The sequence below is a fragment of the Crocodylus siamensis genome, chromosome 4, assembly GCF_052110815.1.
Source record: "Crocodylus siamensis isolate JL-2025a chromosome 4, ASM5211081v1, whole genome shotgun sequence".
Classification (NCBI taxonomy): Eukaryota; Metazoa; Chordata; order Crocodylia; family Crocodylidae; genus Crocodylus; species Crocodylus siamensis.
In genome coordinates this window covers 94,990,190-95,016,349 of record NC_143398.1, presented here as the reverse complement: position 1 = coordinate 95,016,349, position 26,160 = coordinate 94,990,190, and the positions used below count along the sequence as shown (strand labels likewise).

General features: G+C 44.3%; 1 protein-coding gene across 7 annotated transcripts in view; it reads left to right on the top strand.

Annotated features, from left to right (window-relative positions):
• The window catches only part of TNRC6B (trinucleotide repeat containing adaptor 6B), a 198,236-nt gene that overhangs the window by 52,879 nt on the left and 119,197 nt on the right, over positions 1-26,160 (top strand). For 6 of the 7 annotated variants that reach the window (XM_090042986.1, XM_090042978.1, XM_090042977.1 and 3 more), the window contains one exon: positions 20,576-20,643. The exons of the other annotated variant lie outside the window; for it this stretch is intronic. In XM_090042986.1, the coding sequence (XP_089899112.1) occupies positions 20,576-20,643 (68 nt within the window). The remainder of the gene's footprint in view (positions 1-20,575; positions 20,644-26,160) is intronic. 7 annotated transcript variants of the gene reach the window in all.

Genomic DNA, 26,160 nt, shown 5'->3' with positions numbered 1-26,160 from the left:
TATTTCAGTCATCTCAAATGGAGGCAGCTTCCAGATGCTGAGTGCAGTTGGCAGTGAAGATTGGGAAGGAGATCAACAGCCTGGAGTAATGGAAGAATGGGTTAGGGATTACTGAAAAGAGTTAGGTGCTTTCAAGTCTGCAGTGCCCTAGGTTACTGGAGGAATTGGCTGAGGTAATTTTGGAGCCCTGGGCTATCCTCTTTACAAACTTGTGGAGGTCAGGTGAGGTCCTGGGTGATTGGAAAAGGGCAAATATTGTTCCCATCTTTAAGAAAGGAAAGGAGGAGGATCTGGGGAACTACAGACCAGTCAACCTCCCTTTGATCTGTAGAAAGATCATGGAGCAGGTCCTCAAGGAATCCATTATGAAGCACCTAGAGGAGAACAAGGAGTATACAAGAGTAAGACTTCATTTTAAGCTATTGTGCCATCACCTCTATGTATACTACACAAACACATGTAAATCAGGACAAAAATATTTTTTGAAATCAAATTAATGTTGTAGATGTTCACTTTTTAGAATAAAATTTGGTATTTTTCTGGTTCTGAGATGGCAAAACCCCTTGCTGCAAGGGCTATTTCTGGGAGCAGAGGGAGGGGCTTCTGGTGGTAAAGGCCAGGGGGTAGGGGACAGGACTTTTGGTCCCAAATTGGCAACTGGGGATGGGGCAGCTGTCGGGGTGGCTACCCATGTGGCCCTCAACAGCTTGCCAAAATTCAGTAAGCGGCTCTCCACCCGAAATATTTGCCTGCCCCAATCTACATATTGCATAACAAATTGCTGTTGGTGTCGGAAAACTTGTATGTGGTTAACCTAACCTGGGCACAGGATTTTGAAGTGCTCGCTTAAATTCCTTGGAATGCTTGTGCAGCTCTTGAATTGCCTTTCAATGTTTCCTACTAGGGAGTCTTCTCTTCTGCTAGGAAGCTGGGGAGCCGCTGTAGGCAGCTGTGTGATACAGGACAAAAGCTGCTATTGCACGTTAACATTCTAGAGCTAAAAGCAGTGCATTCCCTATCATTTATTCAAAATCAGTCCATGTGAATGTTGGACAATTTGAAGACAGTATGCTACATACGTGAAGGGGAGCTAGTCTTGGTTGTACATAGAAGAGTTAAGCCTCTGGATTTTGTAATTTTTTTTCTGTTCTGTTTGCTCTCTCAATGGCTTGATTGCAGAGTATTCAATATGCACTAGCTGTCTTTGTCAGATGGTTCTCTGAGAATCACAAATTGATGTTCCATGGCTTTGATTCAAACTTTCTGTCATTCATCTGTTTGTGATGTACACGAACAAGAAATGTCAGTGTTTTGCTTCAGAGATGATTGCAATCAGGGTTTTGTAGCAAATGCTTTTCTGACTCTGTGGTCAAGCTGGTTTATGCATTTACTCCAATCGCTACTTCTGCTGAGAGCTGTGAAAAGTAGGACAAAGCAGCATTTATCCTTAGGGATTCCTATGCGACCCAAAACAATTTGGGATCCTACAACTTCTTGAGTTGTTTGCCATCTGAGGTCATACTTTCTGATGCAGGCTGAAGGAGTAATCCAGCAACTTGGTCTTCCTTTCTTAACTTCAGTGGCATGGATATTTGCTTTTAAAAATCTAACGAACAAAAAAAAAAAAAAAAAAAGACAACCCCCCCTCCCAAACGTGTTCATGAGGATCCAATCAATTCTAATTAGCAGCAATCTACAAGGAAAACAAGACTCATAAAACAGAAGTGAACTCAGTTTGGAAGTGAATAGCTTCATTTGTATCCTTTTCTATCACAGTTATTGAACCTATGTCTTGTCACTTTTTTTCTTTTCCTCAGTTTGCACCTGAGAGATACTTTAGGTTGTCCTCCAAAAGACAACTGAAAAATATTTTTCATGCCCAGTCACTTCAAGATTTCTAAAAGCACTTGTCAGAGGGTCCTCCCACTGGTATCAAAGCAGTCACTATTATTTCATAGTTTCATAGTTTCTAGGGTCAGAAGGGACCTGAGCAAATCATCGAGTCTGACCCCCTGCCATGGCAGGAAAGAGAACTGGGGTCAAATGACACCAGCAAGGTGTACATCTAGCCTCCTCTTAAAGACCCCCAGGGTAGGAGCCTGCACCACTTCTCTTGGAAGTTGGTTCCAGATCCTAGCCGCCCTGACAGTGAAGTAGTGCCTCCTGATGATGTCTAGCCTAAATCTACCCTCTGCCAGCTTGTGACCATTATTCCTGGTCACTCCTGGTAGTGCTCGGGGGAACAGGGACTTCCCCAGTGCCTGCTGGTCCCCTCTGACTAGTTTGTAACAGGCCACTAGATCCCTCCTTAGCCTTCTCTTGTGAAGGCTGAACAGGTTCAGGTCCCGTGGCCTCTCCTGCTGCCCCCTGATCATGCTAGTGGCCCTCTTCTGGACCCTCTCCGTGTTGTCCACATCCCTCTTGAACTGTGGCGCCCAGAACTGGACACAGTACTCCAGCTGCGGCCTGACCAGTGCCGCAAAGTGGGGGAGGATCACCTCCTTGGACCTGATTGAGATGCATCTGTGGATGCATGACAAGGTGCAGTTGGCCTTCCTGACTGCGTTCCCACACTGCTGACCCATGTTCATCTTGGCATCAATGATGACTCCAAGATCCTTTTCTGCCTCTGCACTGACGAGAAGGGAGCTCCCCAGCCTGTAGGTATGGTGCTGGTTGTTCCTACCCAGGTGTATCACCTTGCACTTGTCTGTGTTGAATCCCATCCTATTCTCATCCGCCCACTCCTGTAACCTGTCTAGGTCTGATTGCAGCTGATTCCTCCCTTCTAGCGTGCCCACATCCCCCCACATGTTAGTGTCATCAGCAAATTTGAACAGGGTGTTTTTTACCCTCGTCCAAGTCACTGATGAAGATGTTGAACAGTGCGGGCCAGAGGACCGAGCCCTGGGGAACCCCACTGCCCACATCCCTCCAGGTTGAAAATGACCCTTCCACAACCACTGTCTGGGTGCGTCCCTCCAGCCAGTTGGCAACCCATTTGACTGTGTAGGTGTCAACACCACAGTCCCCCAGTTTCTTAATGAGGATGGGCTGAGAGACAGTGTCAAAGGCCTTCCAAAAGTCCAGGAAGACTCTGTCCACTGCTACCCCTGCATCTAAGGATTTGGTGACCCGGTCATAGAAGGCCACCAGGATGTTCTGACAGGACCTGCCGCTAATGAACCCGTGTCGATTGCCCCTAAGCGTAATCTCCCCTCCTGGCCCCTTGTGGATATGCGCCAGAATAATTTTCTCAAAAAGCTTGCCCAGGATTGAGGTAAGACTAACTGGCCTATAGTTTCCCAGGTCTTCCTTCCTCCCCTTTTTGAAGATGGGAACCACATTGGCCCTCTTCCAGTCCTCTGGCACCACACCAGAGCACCACGACTGCTCGTAAAGCTGTGCCAGGGGTCCCGCAATGACCTCAGCCAATTCCCTCAGTATTCTAGAGTGGAGATTGTCCAGACCAGCTGATTTAAATACAGCCAGTCCCTCCAGAAATTCCCTGACTAGATCCTCACTAACCCTTGGCCTAGGTGCGCCTCCCCTGGAGTCTAAGGGAGGCCCAGAGGGGGGGTGACTGTTCCAGTCCCTGCTCAGGAAAATGGAGGCAAAGAAGTAGTTAAATACGTTGCCTTTGTCATCTGGTGTGACAACCAAATTTCCTAGCGTGTCCTGCAGGGGCCCCACGTTACCCAGTACCTTCTTTTTGCCCCCTGCGTATTTAAAAAAACACTTCTTGTTGTCTTTGATCTGGGAAGCTAGTCCCAGTTCCACCTCTGCCTTGGCCTTCCTGACTGCCCCCCTGCATCCCCGAGCAACCGCAGTATAGTCCTCCCTGGTGATGGCCCCTCCCTTCCATTGGGTGTGCGCCTCCCTTTTAGCTAGGAGACTTTCCCGGATGCTTTTGGTGAGCCATGGGGGCTTTTGCACCCTCCTGCCCCCTTTGATCCGTGTTGGGATCACCTCCCTTTGGTCTTGGAGGATCGTCTCCTTAAGGAACGACCACTCTCCTTGAACACCTGGCTCCCCTCCCCTCTGGGACCTCAGTGCCTCCCCGACTATTCTTCTTAGCTCCTTGAAGTCCACCCTCCTGAAATCTAGGGCTGCTGCCTTGCTGTAGCCCTTTGCTACCTTGTGCTGGATGGTGAATTCCAGCAGACAATCACTGTCGCCCAGGTGGTCGAGCACCCGCAGCGCCAGCACCAGGTCCAACAAGTCGTCGCCCCTGGTGGGGCCGTGCACCTCCTGGGTTAGATGGAGGTTCTGTATTCTGGCTAGGAACCTACGTGAGCGGTCAGACCTGGCTGACTGCTCTTCCCAGGAGATGTCTGGAAAGTTCAGGTCCCCCATGATGACCACATCCTTTGACCTGACTACCTCCATTAGCTGACTTAAGAATTCCTGGTCTAGCTCCTCTGCTTGGTTGGGTGGTCTGTAGTAGACCCCCACCGTTAAGTCTTTTTCCCCGCAACTGCCTTGTGTTCTAACCCAGAGCACTTCAGAGTGCCCTTCTTCTGATTCTTTGCTAATTGGCGAGGATGTGTATTCTTCCTTAATGTAGAGCGCCACGCCCCCACCTTTCCTCCCTGTCCTATCCCTCCTGTACAGTGTATAGCCCTTGATATTCCCTGCCCAGTTATGCGTTGGGTCCCACCACGTTTCACTGATCCCCACTATGTCTGGGTTGGTGTCAACTGGCAGGAGGGTAAGTTCCTCTTGCTTGTTTCCCATGTTACGAGCGTTTGTGTAGAGGCGTTATGTGTTCTCAGTTTTAATGCTAATAACTTGGATGAACTTGCAGTTTGAGTTTGTAGCTTTGTGTTCATTTCTCAGTCTCACTATGAAGATTTGCATGCCTTTGTGCTTGTGTGTGAGGGAGGGTGTGATTGTGGGGTTTGCAGGTATGGTGGGGTATACATGGGTGCCCCCTGCACATGCCCCCCACCCCACAGCAGCCTGGAGCCCGTGTGCCCTATGGCGCCTGCTTGCCACTGCCAACAGTACACAGCCCCAGCGTGCCACACACCCACTCCAGGCTCACTCCCATTGGAGCTGATCCGCTGGTACCCGGGCACAGCCCACTCTGCACCACCCACCTGTAGCACGTTCTGCCACCCCTTGGGCATGCCCTTTCTAGGCAGCTCCTTCCAGGTGCTGCCAGTGCTGGCCCCAGCCCCATGGTACCAGCAGGGCACTGCATGCAAAGCCCCAACCCTATGTGACTCATGCCTGCTCCAGGCTCACCTGCCCAGGCTTAGTGGTAGCAATGTGAGACAGATGCTGCTGTTCAGCACTGGGGGGAAACTTGGCCTCTCCCTCTTGCCACAAGCACTGCCAGCACTTTCTGGTATAGCCTTTTAGAGCCCATGGCACGCCAAGCTGCCATGCGTCTCCTCTGCCCTGCCACTGCTGCCCCACCAGGCAGCCTAGAAGTGGTGGTGACACGGCGTAGACTCAGGACAGCCTAGTGCAGGCTCCAGGAGGCCAGACCAGGAATTACTTGTGTACAGAACATGCCATGCACACACAGTGTGTCACAGGAGGGTGATGCAGAGTGGGCTGGGTTCCAGCAGATCTGCTCCGATGGGGGTGAGCCTGGAGTGGGCACAGGGTAGGCTGGGGCTGCGCGCTGTTGGCAGTGGCAGGGAGGTGCCATCAGGGCACACGGGCTATTGCAGGGTGGAGGGCATGTGCAGGGTCACCCATGCTTGCCCCACCATATCTACAGACCCCACAACCACACCCTCCCCCACACACAAGCACAATCGCACATCCCACAAATACCACACCTACTCATACCCTCCCGCCTCCCCCCCAACCTATATACCTCTGGGAGGAGCCCCATGCGCTGCTACTCACCCCACCACACACATGCACATACACCGTCACAAATCCCCCATACCCATCCATACACCTGCCACATCTACACACACACCTACAGCCCCTCACAAACCTCATATCCACCCACCTGACAGTGCCAAGGGGAAGGAGCTGCTTTTACCCTGTGCTGAGCAGCAGCTTCTGTCCCACACTGCTGCTATTGAGCCTTGGTTGTACATAGAAGAGTTAAGCCTCTGGGTAGGTGAGCCTGGAGCAGATGTGTGGCACATGGGGTCAGGGCTGTGCATGCGGGTCCTTGACAGTACAGCAGGGCTGGGGCCAGCAGCAGCCTAGAAAGGCAGTCCAGCTGCAGAGCTGCCCAGCCCTGCTGTGTGCTCAGGGGGCAGCAGGACTCTCCATGGCTGGACAGTGTCTGGGCCAGGCAGGACTGAGGGACCCACTGCAGGCCGGACAAAGGCCCACTGCAGGCCAAATCCAGCCCACAGGCTGTATTTTGCACACCCATGGAATAAATTAACAGACAGTGCTGCTTTTGTGAAGGTGAGCTCTATGATGTGGAGCTTGCATGGCCTGCTTCTTTTTTTTAACATTTCTCACTGGAACTATTATTGAGCCACACTTCTCTCTGACCCCTTTAGTTTTGCCCATATTTAATTTTAGAAAGGTGTTTTTACTGGTTTTGTACATATATAACACCTTCTACAGGGTGCATTTTTAAGTAACTATTATGAGCTTTGATGAACAATGGAGCTGTGACTGCCCTGCTCTCCCAAACGGAGTTTGCACTTGATAATGAAAGGACTGCTAAGTGCCACCTTTGTATCCTGCCAGCGTGCTCAGAATGATGTTCAGGAGTTACTTTACATGAAAAGAGCAGAGAGATGGTCAATATAGGAGAAGAATGGATAATAGATATGTGATCTTATTAGACCTTCTGCTGAGTGGTGATAAACTATTAGGTCAGACTGAAGAGGGGGAAAATTAGCTGAATTAGATTTACAATGTGTTTGGGGATCGCAGTTGCAATAGAACTGTCTTCTTAAATGACTATGGAATGTTGGGATCCCTGAATATTTGATAAAGTTAAAATACTGGTATGTATAGGAAGAAAATCAAGTAGGAGGTTTTGATTATAGCCCAACATTGTGTAGTAAGAGGTTTTAAAAATGTAGCCAATTTTTAATCTGCAGTTTTTAAATAACCATAAAAACAGTTTACCGAGATCTAATTTGATCATAATTCTTCAGATTAGCAAGGAAATGCACTTTTATGTGCTGAATGAGCAGTAAGAATCTGCCAGAAAGCCATTTCAGTGGTTAAACGTGAAATGGCATTGGCCATAACAATGTGCTTTGAGACCGCAAAGTTTTATCACAAGGTAATGAAGATGGTGTATGGATTGTGCATCTGCAAGGACCTGTCTTTCTCATCTAATGTGAGATATATTTGATCCACATTATTGCTGTAGAAATTCAAGAATTGTAAGGTGAGTTGTGATTTTTGGAGTGAATGTTTTTAATAGTTACCTATAAAATGGGAAATTTAATCTCCTTGTGAGTTTTTACACTCTAACAACTGTTTTCTTGGGGTAGAAGATGTGGTGACTCTAAAAGTCCAGCTGGTAGTTTTAGTTAAAGGCAGATTTAGGTGTTTAGTGCCCACAACACATCTAGATGCCTAATGTTGCATGTGCTGACACTGGAGTGACTGCATCTTGTCTAGATATACCCAAGCTTCCAAGCTGGCTTTAAGGTTTAAAGCTTATTTGGCCCCTGCCAGCACTGTAGCTATGGGAGCATGGAGCTCTGTCTGCTAACTGCTTCTCTGTTTACCTAACTTACCTAGCCTTTCAGCCCACAAGAAGCTTTGTGCTGCTATGGCTACATGGCTAGCAGTAGCTGAGCTCTCTACTTTAAAGACAGCTTTGGTATATTGATGGCAACTGCAATCACAGCAGTATAAGTGCCCCCACCAATATACCGAAGCCGGTATATTGCCGGCTTCCACCCTAATTTGTCCACCACAGACACGGACCACGGCCTCCTGGACTATGGTGAACTTTTCAGTTAAAGAGAAATTAAAATAAGCGAATCAGAATTTGTATAAATGTGGAATAGGATAGTTTATTGAAGAGTGCTCCAGTCCTTTAGTGATGACCAGTAAACTGTCCACTGTCATTAGGGACCTACTTAACTTGTAGTGACAGAAAGCATTTTTTGAGAAGTGGCCAGTAGTTGTGTGTTATTTTTGAGATGCCAAGCAAATGCCTGAAAATTGCCGCCATTCTGTGGGGTATGAATATCATTTATGAAAACTTAAGGCTAGTCAAAATTTCACTCCTCTGAAATTGAGGCCATCACTTACATCTCATTCTGGGTCTTGTGGATGCCATTTTTATTCTAACATTATTTCTATGTAAACATATGCCTTTAAGGAAATGTTCTGTATACTTAAAAAATATTAATTTATTAAAAGGAAAAAGTGTGCTGCATCACAAGGCTAAAGGAAATGGTGGGACTTTTGCTGGTCTCAAGTTGTGAATTTTGGTAGTGGTGTATGGTGATGTGGTCCCCAATGAACGATATAATGCTAGCTGAAGGAACTTTTTGAAACTGAAGGTTTTAAGTAGTTTTTCCCAGGTGTCAAGACCAGTTTCTTTGTTGTCACTATTGTTATCAACAGTAATTAATGAGCCTTTCCTTTATACTGGCTTTTGGAAAACCTTTCAGATTATATTACTTTGCACTTAAACAATATACTTTATGGGACAGGGGCTGGCTTCCTGTCCCTACCATGGGTAGCATATGTGGGGCACCAAGCATGTTTCATCTTCCTAAGTGTTACTATAAATAAACTATGTCACTTTCTTAGGGATCTTAGAGTACTTAACATTAAGCCTCTTAGTATTTATCTGCCTTTTTGGAGTACTAGCCTATCTGTTCTAGCAGTTTTAAATAAGTAAACAGGGGTGCAGTTTGTGACTTCAGTTATTTTGATTCTAGTTGACAGTAGAATTTAGACTTATAGTCCTTAATCTAACCATTGTGGCTGTCTTGTTCACAGATTTAGCGCGAACTTAGTAATGCTTTTAAATTGCATATTCTAATTCTAATTATTTTGAAATGACATGGTAGATTTTCATGTTCTTAACAATTAATTGAGCTTCTCTAGACAATCTGTCATGCTACTGCATATGATCATGTATTTAAATACATGCATGTACTTCTGTGCTGTTTGTTCATAGTTATACATGTAATGTTGAACTGAGTCAGAAAAACAAATATTAATGCTTTTGTAGTAATAAATGCATATTTTACACATTACTAGCCTATAAAATGCTAACTAAAAATAAATGTATGCACTGTGGGTATGCTGAAGGCACTCTAAGAACCTCTTACCATTTGCACTTCCTACAGTTATAGTACATGAATTTTAATTAAGACTACATTAACACAGATTTTTATACTTTTCTGATTAAGAGAAAAGTGAAGAGATGTCTTAATAAATTGATTATTGTAGGTACTGATGTCAGCTTTCAGAGAAGGAAATTAAGCTGGGTAGGAGCAAGTTAGTACTTCATATTCTTGTAATGGAAGACAGAAATCTGTCGAGATGGAAGCTTAGAATTTGCATGACACAATACAGTGCCACAAAAATCATGGAGACCTCACTATATACATATCTCTGTTATGCTATTTTGATAAGAGAGGGACTCTGCTCTTGTCTATGATAGATGTCAGGGGGATTCATTTAAATAGTTATTTATAATTATGACTTAAAGCAGGGACCATAGATTTTTTTTCTTTTTAAGAAGATTTCTGCGTTCATATTTTGTTGTTTTCCTACAGAAAGAATGACTGAATCTCAATAGCCATATAATGTGGCTCTTTGCTAACTGGGAAGATAAAGATATCTACATACATTTTTAAGATGATGAAAAAATACATAAGCTGCCGATTTATGTAGTTACTGTGGGTTTGCCCTAGCTAGTGAACTGATTAATTTGTTTCTGGTTCCTGTATCCTGAAAGGTTTTAGAACTCCGTGGACTTTATTTAGACCTGCTTTTTATTCCTGGATTCAAAGAGGAGGAAAAACTTTCTGACTTTCAGCTCCTAGTCAGCTGCTTTTAATTTGTACCAGTCACAGAAGCAAGCTGTTTGAGTAAACTGAAACTAATTTTTTTTCTGCACAAGCAGAAAAGACTGTTGCTATCAAGAGCTGGTTTAACACTTGAGTCAACTGTGGTGTCAAGTACTTTAGTGGTGATGCCTGCCAATTGAGCAGTTTGACTTCTAAAAAAACTCATATAGCAAATAGGTACTGACTTAAATGTTGTTTTTAATTTAATTCAAGCAATAGTAACTTTGAAACTTAATATATTTTGTCATAAGTTGACATGTAGTTTTTCAAATGGGATGATTTAAAAAAAATGTGTTTCATCTGACAACTTTTTGTAAAACCCACCCTGGAAAATTAGCATCCATTTTGCAGGACTTTCATAAAGCAACAACAAAGCACTAGTATTGGAGGGATTTTTCTTATGTCTTGCAAACTTTTTCTTTGTAAGTTGTAATGATTTTCTGGTATATGACGGGTTGGCAAAATATGGCCTGCAGACCAGATCTGGCCTGCCAAGAATTTTGCGCGGCTCATGATGGGTCCCTCAGTCCTGCCCTGCCCATGTTCAAGGGGCAGTATGGGCCATGGTGTGTGCCTGGGTGCTAGGGCAGTGCAGCAGCTGGATTCCATTTCCCAGCAGCCCTGGTGGCAGAGGCTCCTTCTGGCTGCCACTGTCGGACCTAGCCTACTGCCTAGGCATCTCAGTCCATCCACCCCACACCTACCACTGGAGGTGGGACCCACACAGGAAGGGTGCTTGGCTAGGCAGCTGGGACAGGGCCAGAGGCTGGTGGGGGATCAGTTTCCAGGAGCAAGATGAGTGAGTGAGGCCAAGGAGACCCCGGGATCTTGCGATGGTGACAGCACCAGGCCAGGGCCAGGTGCAGGGCAGAGATGTGATCTGCTGCTTGCATATCTCTGCAATGGGCATGGGTTCCATAGGCAGGAGCATGCAAGGAGCAGATTGTAGCTCTCTGTCAGCCCTGGGCCCACGCTATCACCACCCCAAGATCCCAGCCCCAGAAGCAGCTCCTCATCCTCTGTGGCCCCAGCACATCCACCTGACTGTGGATAGGGACTGGGGAAGAGCCCTAGTTCTGTGGGCAGGGATGTGCGCTGGGTGCATCATGTCTTGGACCTGCCCTTGGCCCTATGCTGTCACTGTGCCAGAATCCCAGGGTCTTCATGGAGGCTGGCTGGGAGCCACAGGGGGCCGGGGTCAGGGCCAGGATCTTGGGGTGGTGACAGCATGGGGCCAGGGTAGAGCCATGATCCGCTCCCTACACACCCCTGCCTGCTGAACTGGTGCCCATGATGGGTGTGTCAGCAGCAGATTCCAACCCTACCCCCGTGATCCCAGCCTTGTCTGCCCATCCCACTCCTAAATGGCACTCCTTACCTCCATGGCCCCATCCCACATAGGGAGTTTTGGTGAGATGTTGCATGGGGCAGCAGGGTGCTGCCCCAGCCTGCAACAATTCTGCAAAACACCATTTGGGCCTGCGGGCCCAAATAATTGTCTTGATATATGGACTTTGTTTACACTTGTGACTTGGCACTTGTATAGCAGCACTGTTTCTCCCTGTCATTATAATGTGCTTACTGATGTTAAATTTTATAATGTAAATGCAACCCAGTGAGAGATTTCAGGAAACGTTTCCTCTTTTGATGTGTCACAGCTAGATGAGAGGCAAGGATTTCATAGGTGATATATTTTATTGCACTATGTAGTTGGGATACAGTTAGACAAGATTTGAATGCAAGATGTTCTTTATCAGGTCTTACAGACAGATGATAGAGATAAAAATATCTGGACTAGTTTAAACTAGTGTTCTGAAATTTTTACTTAGAGGTGCACCAGTACATCAGTCCATATCATATCAGCACCAATGAAAGGAAAATCACATTACAAACAGTTAGATTTTTTTGGCTGATGTGGCCAGTGATGTCACTGATAAATGCCATGTGCATGGGTGCAGCTGCAGTATGCATGTAGCCAGGAGTGCAGCCCTTCATCTTAGAGAGCAGCATCCAGCCAGTAAGTCCGTAGGAGGGCTGATCGAGTCCCCTGCAGTAAAGGAGGGAGTGGTGCTGGGGCAGGCGCTGCCCAGCCGCGATGGGGCACAGGATGGAGCTGCAAGCAGCTTGTCCAGGGGTATGGGGAAGTGGGGGTTGGCTTCCACCGTTGTGCACACCCCAGGGTGGCATGGGGGACATGTTCCCCCTGAATCTGTGTGCAGAACAAGGGCAGGCTGCCTTCTGTGGGCCGGGTTCAGGGGCGGTGCCTGTGGGGGGGTTGGGCTGAGGCTGCGCCTGGGGCACTTGGTGGCAGTGCTGGGAGGGGTGCTATGGGGGTGACCCCGCAAACCCCTCCCCAAACTTAGCCTTGGCCCAACCCCCCTACGAGGAAGAGCCCGGCACTGCCCCAGCCCACAGCAGGCAGCCTGCCCTCACCCTGTGCACAGATTTGGGGGACATCTACCCACCAAGCGTCCCTCAGGGATGCACACAGCAGTGGGAGCTGCCCCCCCCCGCCCCCCCCCCCCCCCCCCCATCCTCTGGCTAAGCTTCTCATGGCTCCATCCTGAACCCTGCCCCAGCTGGGCAGTACTTACCCCTGCCCCAACCCCCCCTCCCTTCACCATGGGGGGCCTCAATCTTCCTCCATGCCCCTTCCCTGCCCCATCCCCCAACAGATTTACCAGCCAGACACTGCTCTCCAAGCTGCCGGGCTGCATAGGGTAATCGGATCGGTATCAGCCAATACGTCTCCTTAATAATCAGCCATTGATATTGACCCAAAAAATCTTTATTGGCGCACTCCAAATTTTTACTGCCAGAGGGTGCTGCACCAGCAGCAGGCTAGCGAGAGGTGCAAGCCTGTGGATAAGTGGTAGTGTAGTCAAGGCCCCCACTGTAGATTTACCCAATACCCCTGGTTAGACTAGGTAGAGATAACTTACAGATATTCTTTTGTCCCTTACAATATTGCACAGCCGTTTAGGGATTTTGTTAAACTTTCCCACTGGCTTTTGCACTGGTAGAGCTCCACGAACGTTAGTACACTAAGTGACCAATTATTGACCTCTTCGCTGCCACATTTTTTAATTCCATCTCCACTAAGGCAGTGGAAAGTACACTGGTGCTTTGTCTGCAGTAAGAATCTGTTGCCAGTCCCTGGAAATGTTAACTGGTGTTTGAGCAGCAGTGAGAGGAAAAAACTCATGTAGGGAAAGAGTTTGGACAACCAACATATTTACTTTAGTACAACAAAGTGCTTCCAAAATGGCTGCATGTTGGGCACCTGTCCCCTCTGGCAGGGAGAGCAGGTAGGGAGGTGACTGCCAATATCAAAGGGAAGGAAGGGAGAGAGAGGAAGAGAGTTTACCTTCAGAGCTGTCATGAAGGTAGTGTTGGGGAGGTAGTGGGCTTATCCCCTGCCATTAAGCAGTGCCACCCCGGAAAGAAGGCAGAAATTAAGTAGACCCTACTGTGGGGTAGGGAGGGCTGTGGAGGTAATGTGTGGTGCAGAGTAGGTAAGAGATGCGCCAGGCTGAGCTGCTTGCTGCTGGTCCCTTCATGCCATGAGCTGGACCCAGTCATATAGGAGACCAGATCTGGCCTGTGGGCTGTATGTTCAGTGCTGTTCTAGTTGCATATAATTGACCTTTACGTTTTTATAAACAGAAAACAGATGGATGCTATAAACCCCTACACAGGGGTAACTGCTCAATCCGGTGTAAATTATCCCTAAAAGAATCAGGGGTAAAACTACACTAGTGTATCTTACACTGGTGTAGGTAATGTATCTGTTTGCTTCATGCCTGCCAGGTAGTGGGCTAGGTGCAGCCCTTCTACCATGGGATGGGCTGTGTTCATCTCGCTGCTCCAGATCCCAATGTAATTTGCACTGGTGCACGAACCAATGGAAGTTACAGTGGTGGTATGTGTTGTGTGTCCAGGCTCAGGATTATAAAGTTGGAGGTTCTTTGAGCTACAATAAAACAAATGAACAAACATAAAACATCAGAAGCAGTTTAATTACTAGATTTTTATTATATAATGTTGAGCTTGGCTGTTCTTTATTGAGGTCTACTGATGCATTAAATTTGAAGCTGTATGCTCATGTGTTTTTTGAGCTACTATTAAACTACAAGCCTTTAACTCTGACATGGCTGAATGGTCCTTCCTCCATTATTTCTTGAAAATGGCACTGAAACAAGCAGAATACTTGTTGAATTGAGGATTGTTGCAACAATTTTTTCATAAAAATTTTTCATAAAAATTGTAGATTATCTTGCTGCTGCTACCTAAAGTACTGGCTCAGTCTCCTCTTCCTAGCTGCCACCATTGTCAGGCTTGCACTGACACTTATTGATAGTAGGAGCAGGTATCAAATGTAACCCCTAAATTCTTCCCCTTTGAATCAGTGCCTCCCTCTGAAGCCCATTCAAGAGACAAGCCCTGTGCCATTCCTGCTTCTTCTCATTCCTCAGCAAGGTACTGTTCTTTTTCTCTTTCAACAGCATATTCAGGTTCTTCAATCTTATTCTCTTCTTTATCATAATCCGCTCTCAGATTGACTAGTCACCCTTCCCCCATCAACAATAGTAATGGGTCTTTTTTTTAATTTGGCATTGAGAGAGAATGTGTGTGAGGATGGAATCTGACTTTCATGAATTTCAGGACAGTTTCACTTTCTTATACCAGCAAAAGATGAAAGATTTTGAATGCATGTTTGTTTGCAGTTGAACTGTGGATGTTTTGCAGCTACTGATTATATGTCACTAAAGCTCAGCAAGGAAGCTGGGCTCCAGGTTCTTTAAAAGGATTGGTTGAGAGCTCTTGTTTTGAAGCATTGCCATGACATAGTAAAGAAAAATCTAAGATGTTGTTTGGGGAGAAAAGGGAGAGAGAGCAAGTGGGAAAACTTGAGGAAGTGTAGGTGGTGGTCTCAGTGGAGAAATGGGAAAAGAGACTAGAAGCCTGTCTTCAGCCATTGCCACCCTTCTGCATACCTTTCTCCCTCACCCCATTCATTCTCTATTAGATTTAACCTTTCAGTATTAGGATATGAATTACGCTTTCATGTTCACTCTGCAGCAAGAGTAACTAATTTAATTTTAGACAGTATGATTGAACAATTCTCCCCATTTGTGCACAGTTGATGGATTTTTTTTTTTAAAGTTCCACTGGCAGAATGATTTGGGATTCCAGCAAAACCAAAGTAGTATAGATGGATTTCACAGGTCAGCATTTCAAAGTACTTGCTAAAACAAAGGGGAAAGCATTGTTAAAATGAACAGATTTTGGTAACATGTTTTACTACCTGTCAGCCATGCAGAAACAGCTGAGCTGTAAGAACATCAATTGGTATCTCTTCCATTTCTGTGCAGTCAAAGCTCCAACCACAAAGCTTTCAGTGCACGATCTTGTGTTTAAATTATGAGATTAGTTACTCCTCAACAAACCAGTTTGAAAGCATAAGTAGCTGAGAAGATAATGATTGCAAAATGATCAACAATGATGCATCAGTCAGCCATAAATAGATTTTAATTTTCACATATAAGGGTAATCTGAAGGAAGCATACATTTGTTTCCAAAATGAGTAAACTTGATCTGGAATTGTTGGAACATATTAAATGTAGAATCTCACACTGAACCTTTTTAACAGCAGTTTTGAGTAGATTTAACACTTAGTTAAATACATACCACTTAAGTGTTCATAACACTTTGGCTTTTTGAAACAATAGTCGAAAGCTAAGAAATATGGAGCTGAGATTCTGGAAATGGAAGAATATAAAAAAAATCTATACTAGATCAGGCCTGTAGAATGTCTAATCTACAGATTTCTTTCTAAACCTTGTCAGAAGTTTACTTATGTCCTGAAACACAAGAGTTCATATTCTATTTTTTAATCCTCCATAACAGAAATATGAATGTTCTCATTTATCTACCTGAATAATTAATTCATAGTTTCATAGTAGTTTAGGGTCAGAAGGGACCTGAACAGATCATCTAGTCTGACACCCCCCCCCCCCCCACCACTGGTAGGAGCACATTCTGAGATCACATGACCCCAGACAAGTGTTTGTCCAACCTCTTTTTGAATTTACCCAAGGTAGGAGCGAGGACCACTTCCCCAGGAAGTTGGTTCCAGATCCTAGCCACCCTAACAGTGAAATAGTGCCTCCTGATCTCTAACCTGAACCTATTCTCCAGCAGCTTCTGTCCATTGTTCCTTGTCACCCCACGTGCTGCTGGGGGGATAGGGCTCTTCCTATTTTTGCTGATCTCCCCTAACGAGTTCATAGGCAGCCACCAAATCCCCCCTCAGCCTCCGATTGCTGAGGCTGAACAGGTTCAGGTCCTTCAGCCTCTCCTCCTAGGGCCTGCCTTGTTGCCCTCCAACCAAGTGGGTGGCCCTCCTCTGAACCCTCTCAAGGCAGGCCACATCCTTCTTAAAGTGTGGTGCCCAGAACTGGACGCAGTACTCCAATTGTGGCCTGCCCAGTGTCGCGTTAAGAGGGAGTATCGCCTCTCTGGACCGGCTTGAGATGCACCTTTGGATGAACGACAAGGTGCGGATGGCTTTGCTGGCTGCGGTTTGGCATTGGCGGCTCATGTTCATCCTGGAGTCAATAACGACACCAAAATCCCTTTCTGCCTCTGTGCTCACAAGGGGGGAGCTCCCCAGCTTGTATGTATGCTGTGGATTCCTTCTCCCCAGGTGCAGCACCCTGCATTTGTCTACACTGAACCCCATCCTGTTACCATCCACCCACTTCTGTAGTCTGTCTAAATCTAATTGCAGCCTCTCTTTCCTTTTGAGCGTGCCTACCTCTCCCCACATCTTGGTGTCATTGGCAAACTTGGACAACGTGTTTTCCATTCCCTTGTCCAAGTCGCTGATGGTGTTGAACAGTGTAGGTCCCAGGACTGAGCCCTGGGGGACCCCACTATTCACATCCCACCAAGTCGAGTACGACCTGTCTACCACCACTCTCTGGGTGCACCCCATCAGCCAATTTTTGACCCATCCAACTGTGTAGGCATCAATGCCACAGTCGCTCAATTTATTAATGAGAATGGAGTGAGAGACGGTGTCAAAGGCCTTCTTAAAGTCCAGAAAGACTACATCCATGGCAACACCATCATCCAGAGATCTAGTTACCTGGTCATAAAAGGCCATCAGGTTGGTCTGGCAGGACCTGCCTTTGATGAACCCATGTTGATTTCTCCTAGTCGTGATCCCTGCCGGCCCCTCACAGATGTAATCTTCGATAATTTTTTCAAGGATTTTCCCAAAGACCAATGTGAGGCTTATGGGTCTATAGTTTCCTGGGTCCTCCTTTCTCCCTTTCTTATAAATGGGGACCACATTAGCTAGTTTCCAATCTCCAGGCACCTGGCCGGTGGACCATGATCAGCCGGGCCAAGGGCACAGCAATGACCCCCGCCAGCTCTCTCAACACCCATGGGTGGAGGGCATCAGGGCCCACAGATTTAAAAATATCTAGCCCTTCCAAAAGATCCCTAACTACGTCTGCTCAGACCCGAGGCCTGGCAGTGCTATCCCCAAGATTGCCCCTACCTGTGGTGGGAGAGCTGTCCTGGTCCAAGAAAACAGAGGCAAAGAACTTGTTAAAACTTTTGGCTTTCTCATCTGGCATAGCCACAAGATTACCATTTTAGTCTAGCAGGGGCCCTACATTACCCGGTGCTCTTTTCTTACTCCCAATGTATTTGAAGAAGGACTTTTTATTGTCCTTAATCCTGATCACTAGCCTGAGCTCCACTCCCATCCTGGCCTTCCTAATAGCCCTCTTACCCCATGGGCCAAGGAGGAGTATTCCTCCTTGATGATAGCCCCTCCCTTCCACTGGGTGCACGCCTCCCTTTTGGCCCTCAGGCATTCTTGAATGCCTTTGCTGAGCCATAGGGTTTCAGAGCACTCTTACCCCTCCCCCCCTTCTTTCTCTTGGGGACTGTCACACTCTGAGCCTAAAATGCTAACATTTTAGACACTGTGACTGCTTGTGATGTTGAGTTCCACGAATTGTTCTTTGCATAGTGTTTGATATGTTTTGTTTTTAAATTGTTTTTTCAATATAATGGGAGTGTTCTCTTTCCTTGCATGAGAGTGTTATCTCCATCACATGCCTTACCTGGTTTAAGAGTACAATCCCAGTGTTTTTCTTCTCACTTCATATAGAAAATTTCCCCTGTTTCTAAGCATAGTAGTTGGTGGTGGTAGTAATGATCCCCTGTGACTTATTGTTGTGGTTTGTTTTTGTTTTTTTGAGTTTGAGTTACCACAACCAAACTCAGTATTCCAGAAGAGGGCATGCCATTGATTTGTGTAATAATCTCAGAATTACCTTCCAAATTATTTCCCATGAAGCTAGTTATCTTGCATGTTGTTTTTGCAGCAAACTGGCCTGAAATTTATTGAGCTTTCTGCAGGAACCTGAAATTTATTGAGCTTTCTGCAGGAATATGCTTGTGCTCTTTCTGTCTTTTATATTTAGTATTCAGTAATGGTTTTCTTCCCATGCACATTATGTTTACAAAATTAAATCTACCAGGGTGCCTGCTTGCCCCTTTAGTTGGGGCCCTCCAAAGTGCCTCAGAGTTTCTATAGACTAGATTTCAATAAAATATCATCGTCAAATCTTGCTGTCTCATCATTCCCCATTTTTTTTTATTACTGATTTTCTGTTTACATTAAAATTCCTTTCCCTTGTACAGGTTCTTGAGATATTATACTGTTAGCCTTCTCCTATGATGAAAATGTATAATTTACTTTTATTCTATTTTGTCACGTGACCAGTTTTGCATCCATGACTTGTATTTTCTCTTTCAGTGACATTTAATTTCCCTAATAGCCTCTTGTGAGAATCTGTGTTACAAACAGTACCAACCTTAAATGCTTCAGTCTTCATTTTGTATTCTCACCTTCATTCTAAAGTTCTTGTAGGGGGCTTTCAGGCATACAGCCCTCTAGAGACTGATGCTGTATTGCTGCTTAGTTTATCAGCTTACCTCATATTTATCATCTGAAGCAAAATAGCTCTATAAAGGATATCTCTTCAACATTTCTAGTTTAAAAGCTATACCCCCAAAAAATTTATACAGTGTCGTTATCTTAATGTTTGCTTTACTACTTAATAGTTCAGTGGACCCACTAATCCCCTCTCAGGCTCCCTGCCTCTGGTGATGCTGTTAAAAGATTTCTTGTTGATTATTTTAGGGCTTTGTCTATTTGTTCTTCAGATTTTTTTTTATCTCTCCTTAATTTCCCTGTTACATTTTTACCTGCTATATTTTTTCCTTTCTGCTTGCTTCAGCAAGAATGAATTTCTACTGTAAAAAAGAGACTCTTTTAATTGAGCTCTGTCACTATATAAATGCATTCTTAATGACATCTCTTTGCTCCCAAATGCTTTCTTTATCTTCTGTCACAGGACTTCTGAAACAGGTCTGATGGTGTACCTTCATCCTTGTCTAACTTCACACATGTAATGCTAGGTGTTAGAAGAAGCTAAATGTGACGAGCAATATATTTTAATTTGTAGACAAGGATATAGAGATGTCTTGGTTAAAGTCATGGTTGTTTGCAAAAGTAATTCAGAAGCTCTGTATCTGGTTATGGCATCTACAAGTTGCAGTGTGGCTCGCTTACTTATTTCACTTGGTGTTTACAGGGATACTAATGCTGCATACTTGTATGTGTTCTCTTCTTTCCTCTCTTGTTTGTTTTAGATGAAATATATTAAGTGCATGTGTGGAGTATTTACATAAGGGGAATACTTTTGCTACCTGTGTAGGAAATTCTAATTAATAGGAGTGGTTTTAGTCTCTGACATTTTAGCCAAAGAAATTACTTAAAATTATACTGGAATTGTGCAGAAGAATAAGGTAAATAAGAAACTTCCTAGTGTCCATTGATTTTTCTATCAAGAGAGGAAATGCCATCCTTACAATGTCACTGGAACAGTGTTTATTTGAAGCCGACTTCAGGCTTTTTTTTCTTCTGCTAACTATGTTATGAGGTGATGTGCATGTGTGGAGCAAGTGAGCCCTTTCCATACAGCTGTTTTCACAAAGTATGCTTTGTGCTTTTACACTTTCCATACGTGAATCCTGAAGCCTTTTACAAATGTAAATATATCCTCAAAGATGTTGAAGAAGTTGTGAGATGGGCAAGTTTTTTTGTTTAATTCCCATTTTACACCTACAAAAGCTGAAGAAGAAATGAAGTGTTTGCTAAAGGTGACCCAGGAAATCTACAACAGAGCCAGATACAGCATGCAGATCTCTCCTGATGCCTATTTTTGTTTCTTAGCTGTTAAGCCACTCTTGTTTCCTTGGAAGCCTTTTTTTCTTTTATGCACACATGCATTCTGGAAGCTGTTGTAGAATGATACCACAGCAATTGGGTGATCAATGTTTAGAAGCTGCGAGGCCTGTTCTGGATCAGTCTCTAAAATACAGTGGCTACATGAAGGGTGTGCGTGTGCATGTGTGTGTGTGTAAAGGCCACTCACTAAGGTGGCATGCTTTTTGCTCCACCAATTTCTGACCTGCAATGCTTGCCTTTGCAGATGGAACATGAGGATTTTGTAATGGAAGGGCATGGCAAGACTCCACCTCCTGGTGAAGAAAACAAACAGTGAGTCACACATTTATTTAAAAAGGGCCTTACCATAGTAAATGGTGTGAAGCACTCTTGTTTAAAGGTACATGAAACATTGGTGGTTTTTGGGGTGCTCGCCATCTTGGTTCCTTACATATCCATATTTTAATAGTGGCTAAAGGCTGAGAAATCAGTGTGCAGACTTGCGTTTGTTTAGAACCTGAAAAGTTTGTGCATATTCTGCAGAGGTTTAATCACAGTTTGTGGTAAAAAGTTTAATGACTTTCAGAACTCAGAGCTGAGATGCCCTTGGTTTTACGAGTAGAAATGTGCACATGAAGCTTGTCTGTTGAAGCCATGTGAAATGCAACAAAACAAAGGCTTTCCTTTTGGTGTCCATGTGGTAGATTGATGTTTTTCTGAAATGCGAACTTTATTTTATTTAAAATATATTTGTAGAAAGGAACAGGAACTGTAAGCAAAATGTTCTTTTCAGGATGGATCTCTTAGATATTGGCACTGTGTGGCTTAAAAGAGAGAACAGCTTGATTTTAAAAAAAATTAAAGATGACAGATTTCCATTAGGAAAGTAGAAGGGAAGAGAGAATGTCTTTTTCAAAATCATTTCTTTATATGAAATCCCTAACCCTTTCTTTTGGTGGGGCAAGGAATCTGTAGCTCTGTGCTTATGACATTACAGCAGCACAGGCCCTAGGAGTGTCTTAGATAATGTCTTCCCTGCATTCAGTTGAGCTAGTAACCGTAACTTTTGATTTACCTCTTTGTAAAGAGTAGGAAAACCAGGAATCTTTGACATAGTTGGAAAGTAGAAACATTTCACACCTGATTCTATTTCACTTTATTTAAAAAAGAATTTTCATTTCACCAACATTTAATACACCCCTGGTAGCTTACACAGGGAACTGTATATCTCAATGGTAGTGGCCTTAGCTTTTTGGTGACTTGGCAATGCAAGTGGCCATCTTTGTGGCAAGAGAAATGGTTTCTTGCGTAGCTAATATGAACTTGGGGAAGTTTTAGTGTTGAGCAGGTGCACTCCTTTCCATTATGGAAATGAGCCAAGCTTTGCAAAATAATTGCTACCTTTTTCTATTCAGAATGGTGGCATAGGAATTGAACGGTAATCATAAGCTTCTGCCAGTTGAAACATGTGCAAAGTTTCTGGAATGAAGCAGAATTAAAAAGTAAAAATGTGGAGTTAATGTCTAAATTATTTCTCATATTATTGAACTTAGCAAAATGAAGTGTGTTCTTGTGATGGATAGCTTGGAGATATGTTATGTTGGATACATCAAGGTAGTACAATCTGTTTTTTATGCTGCCTTGTTTATTGTGCTTAGAGGCCAGAATTCCTTCACAGATGAGCTGATCTCTAACTAGAGATTTCAATTCCTTTGCAACATTTTTCTGTGTTTCTATGATTTATCTCCCATGTTCTCTGAGCAGTCTTGACTGGAGAAAGCAGTCAAAATTGGTGGTCGGAAACTGGCGTTAAATTAACTTTTTGTATTATGGCAGTGTCCACAAACCCTTCTGATATGCGTGTCCCATTGTACTAGAGGTTATAAAACAGAACAAAGTGGCAGGCCTGCCCTAAGGAACTTCCTTTCTGTACAAATTGAAAGGTGCAATTTTTGTACCTACCACAACTGAAAGACAAGGCTATTCATGTTATCAAGCTGTACTATAATCGTAGCAGCAACCTGTTGGAGACTGCTTTTTCGCCGCTTGCTTGATCAGCAATGTGGATTTCTTGTTTTACTCACCATCTCAATTCTTCATCTAGCTAGGAAAATGGAATTTGGCTAAGGCAGAAGTTTGCTGCTTATTGTTTTAATTCCTGTTGCCAGATCAAAAAAGTTTTAAAGTTAATGATAGCAACAAGGTATTTCAATTATTGTGTCAATAACTTTCATTCTTATTACTCCAGAAAGTGTTGCTCTGATTTTTAAAATGCCTTTTTTCCCCTTTCCCCCCCTTTTTTTTGTAATATATATATTCTGGAACTATTGCCTTGTAGCAGTTAATGCTTGCACAAAGTGTATGCAACTTGGTTGTCTTCCCAGGTAGTTTGAAATGAAATTTGGGTCTACTTAACTAAGAATAGTAGATTATAGTTTGGTAAAGGAGCCTCAAATGGGTATTTGTAGAAGATGAATAAGGTTTGCCAGTGGAATATGGAAATGCAGAGAACAAGCACGTAAGAAATTGTTTTCAGTAGGAGCAGTAGTTCTTGTGTACGAATCACTACACATGAAATTTATTTCACTGGGGTTTATTCTTCACATAATAGACCACAATTAGCAGGCTTCTGTAACTGAATGGCTTAAATTTTGTTTCTATAGTGAGTTTGAATCTTGCCATCCATTTTAATTTGACAGAGAATATACAACTTACTGAAATATGTATTTTACAAGAGTACCTTGGAACACCATCAAAACTGTTGGACCATGGATGTTATTGGGGAAGTTGTTTTTCTATGACTTGTGTATCATTTTCTCCCCACCAGTCCATGCTGCATCTGGAAATTTTAGGAAACAAAAGTCAGCATATAAAGCAGTGGGGAGTTAACCTTTTTGCAGTTGTGCCAAAAATTAGCCTTGTATCCTCCCCAAGTGTTGCTCTGATCCCTTTCCCCTGCCCAGTCTGCTGCACTGTTTCCTGCCCTGTGGTCCTTTCCTAGTCTGCTGCTCTACTTTCTGCTTCCTTCCCTGGGCTTCTCTGTCCCATTTGCTGCTCTTCTTCATGCTTCCTGCCCTATCTGCCACTGTGCTGCTTCCCCCTTCCCTTCTCTGCTGTGTGCCATGCAGAGGCTGCCCATCCCACATGTGCCACAGTTTGGCTGTGCAGGTGCAAAGAATGGATGCAAGTGCCAGAAATAAGTCATTTTGTGTTTGCTATTAGAAAATAGGCTGTGGTGACACCTGTTGCTGATGTGCTTTCAAATTATCATACAGAAACACTGACCTTAGTGGGCACTGATAGCTGTGGAAAAAACACACTTTACCAGAAGCAGCAGCATGTTACTGTACTTTGATTTGGCTCTGCAGCATCTGTCTAGATAGGGCATTTCAGTGGGCTTTTAGGGCACTTTAACTAAAGGTGATTGAATCAGCTATTAGATGAAAGTGCCAGAAAGCCCCACTAAAGCACCTACTCTATACAGACATTGGGAAAGCCAGGTGCAGCTAATGTTACGTCTTCTCTGGGAGTGCGCTCAGCTCGGTACCAGCAGGAGTATGTTGAGCTTAAAGTTTTTGTGGGTTTGTTTTTTTTCCCCATGTCTGCAAGCAGTCAATATCTTTAAGCCCCTGATTTTTTTCTTTTTTTTTAAAGCTGCAGTCGTGCAAAGTATAATACAGGATAACCTTGTGTGACTGTTGCTGTTGGAGTGGAAGGGAGATTTGCTTGTTAGACTGTTTGACCTTGGTTACTGAATGTGTATAAAATGTTTCTTTAGAAATCTGCCATTAGCAGTTCAGACTATAGACCTGACTGATTGTAATTGAAACACCTTGTCTAAAGAGGGATACTTGGCCTTTTTAAAATCCTTCATATAAATTAAGCATGTGGTTGTTGAGCTCAATATTTATTGGTTTTTGTTAATTACAAACTGACCCTTGGATAGTAGTGGTGTTCTCTTTTATAGCCTGTGTATTGACATTCATTGCTGAGAGACTGAGCTTGAGTGGTATACTCCAGGGATTTGACATGTTCCTCAAAAATCCTTGCTGGTTATGGTTATCACTTCCTGCTACTGTCTGGATTTCCATCCCCTTTTCCCCAAATCCCATGAGCCTCCCTGCTTTGGAGGTTTCACTCCTTCCTTGTTGTTTGAAGGCAGAGCAAATATTAGCACTCAAGTTAATGCCCAGACCGCCCTTGTGTGGAAAGCACCAGATTTCTGTACCTCCACTCTTTAGAGAGAGGGCAGACCCAGGGTTCTCATTGGTGTAGCAGTCTTTCAGTGCAAAACGTTCAAATAATGAGTACTTGACCAATTTGGGGGAGAAGGGGGAATATTTACTCTTATCTTCAGCCAGGGATTTCTGAGCTGTTTTTCTCTCAGGCTACACTTGGTTGAAGGATGGTAGCTATGACTACTGTTGGAGCCTCCTGTTTTTCTGTCTTCCCATGGTTTAGGGCAGAGAAGAGAGAGAGAAGAAAGCAGTCAATGCATTCAACATTTTACCAAGAGGCACTAGAACCAGACGGTTGAATAGCAAGGAAGCTTGCAGACTCTTCACCCAGAGATACAGATTTGGGCCCAGACGCCTTGTAGCTATCTGAATATGGGACCTAGCCCCCATTACCAAGCAAGAGCTCCAGCCCAGAGAACTGGGTTGGAGAGGGCACTTCCAGTTTATTCAGCTTTCCAGAAAGAGGGTGATACAAAAAGACTCCCAACAATGCCTGAGCCTCCCATGGGAATAGCAACAGCAATGGCTGTTGTTGTCACTGCTTTAGCCTCAGCAGATGGTCCATTTAATTCTTTCAGTTCTTTCAGCTTTGGTACAGACAGCTTGGTGTCAAGTGGCCATCCAGCTCCTCCCCTAATAATAGGTCTGTGGGGATCACTGCTACCCTTACTTTAGTGGGCACAAGGGAAGCTAGGGGAGCAGCTCCCTTTCAGTCTTGGCACCCAGGTGGACCACATGCCTGTAGAGCCATTTCAGACCAAGGAAACACCAACATTTCTTCCTGACTTCTCCGAGCTTGGTCTCCTCCTCTTGCTGCCTGAAGAAATGATTCTGAAAATCCTTCAGCAGCAGGAACAGGATTGAAACATAACCTAGTCCCTATTCTCCTATCCTGCTCACCAAAATTGTAAAGGGGACTTCAAAGAGTGGAAATTAACACTGGCAGAAATAAATAGAGGAATAATAGAAAAAAAAATCCAAGAGTCTTTCCCACTTGAGTAGTTGACTGGTTATAAAAGGTTAAATACATAGAAGATGCTTCCTGAGCTACCCAGAGAAAAGCCGGAAACTGCCTTGCAAATGTTTTCTAGCTAAAGCAGGAGACAATTACATCCCATTGCATCCGACTTTGGAAGAACTAACCAAGATGAGCCTAAAAGACTGATAGAGTTTCTGATTTTTCAGGTCTGCGGTAAAGGTTTGGTCATTCTGCTAAAAATGGATGCCTGGTCACAGATGCTTAATTCCTTCAAAAAGAGTTATTAGTGGAAAACTCAGTAGCAGATGAATCAGTTAGTCTCCTAAGAAAGATCTTTGAGCCCTGAGAGCCTCTGCGGTAGTTTTCTGTTTTATTAGTGTGATATATATATTTTTTTTTCTTTAAGCTTTCAAAGGTATGACCCAGTTGGGTCTGGCTCAACAAAATAAAAATCTGAAGAAAAGCCTGGCTATATTTTCAAGATAATATTTTATTCTACTGAGAAGTTTTAGAAATGTGTCAACATATGAAGGCATTTTGCTTGAAGTTTAGTACGATGCTCTATAAAGAATGGGATCAGGAGAGCCATCTTTGATCTCAAATCCTTCAGCAGATTCTCCCAGTGTGAGGTAG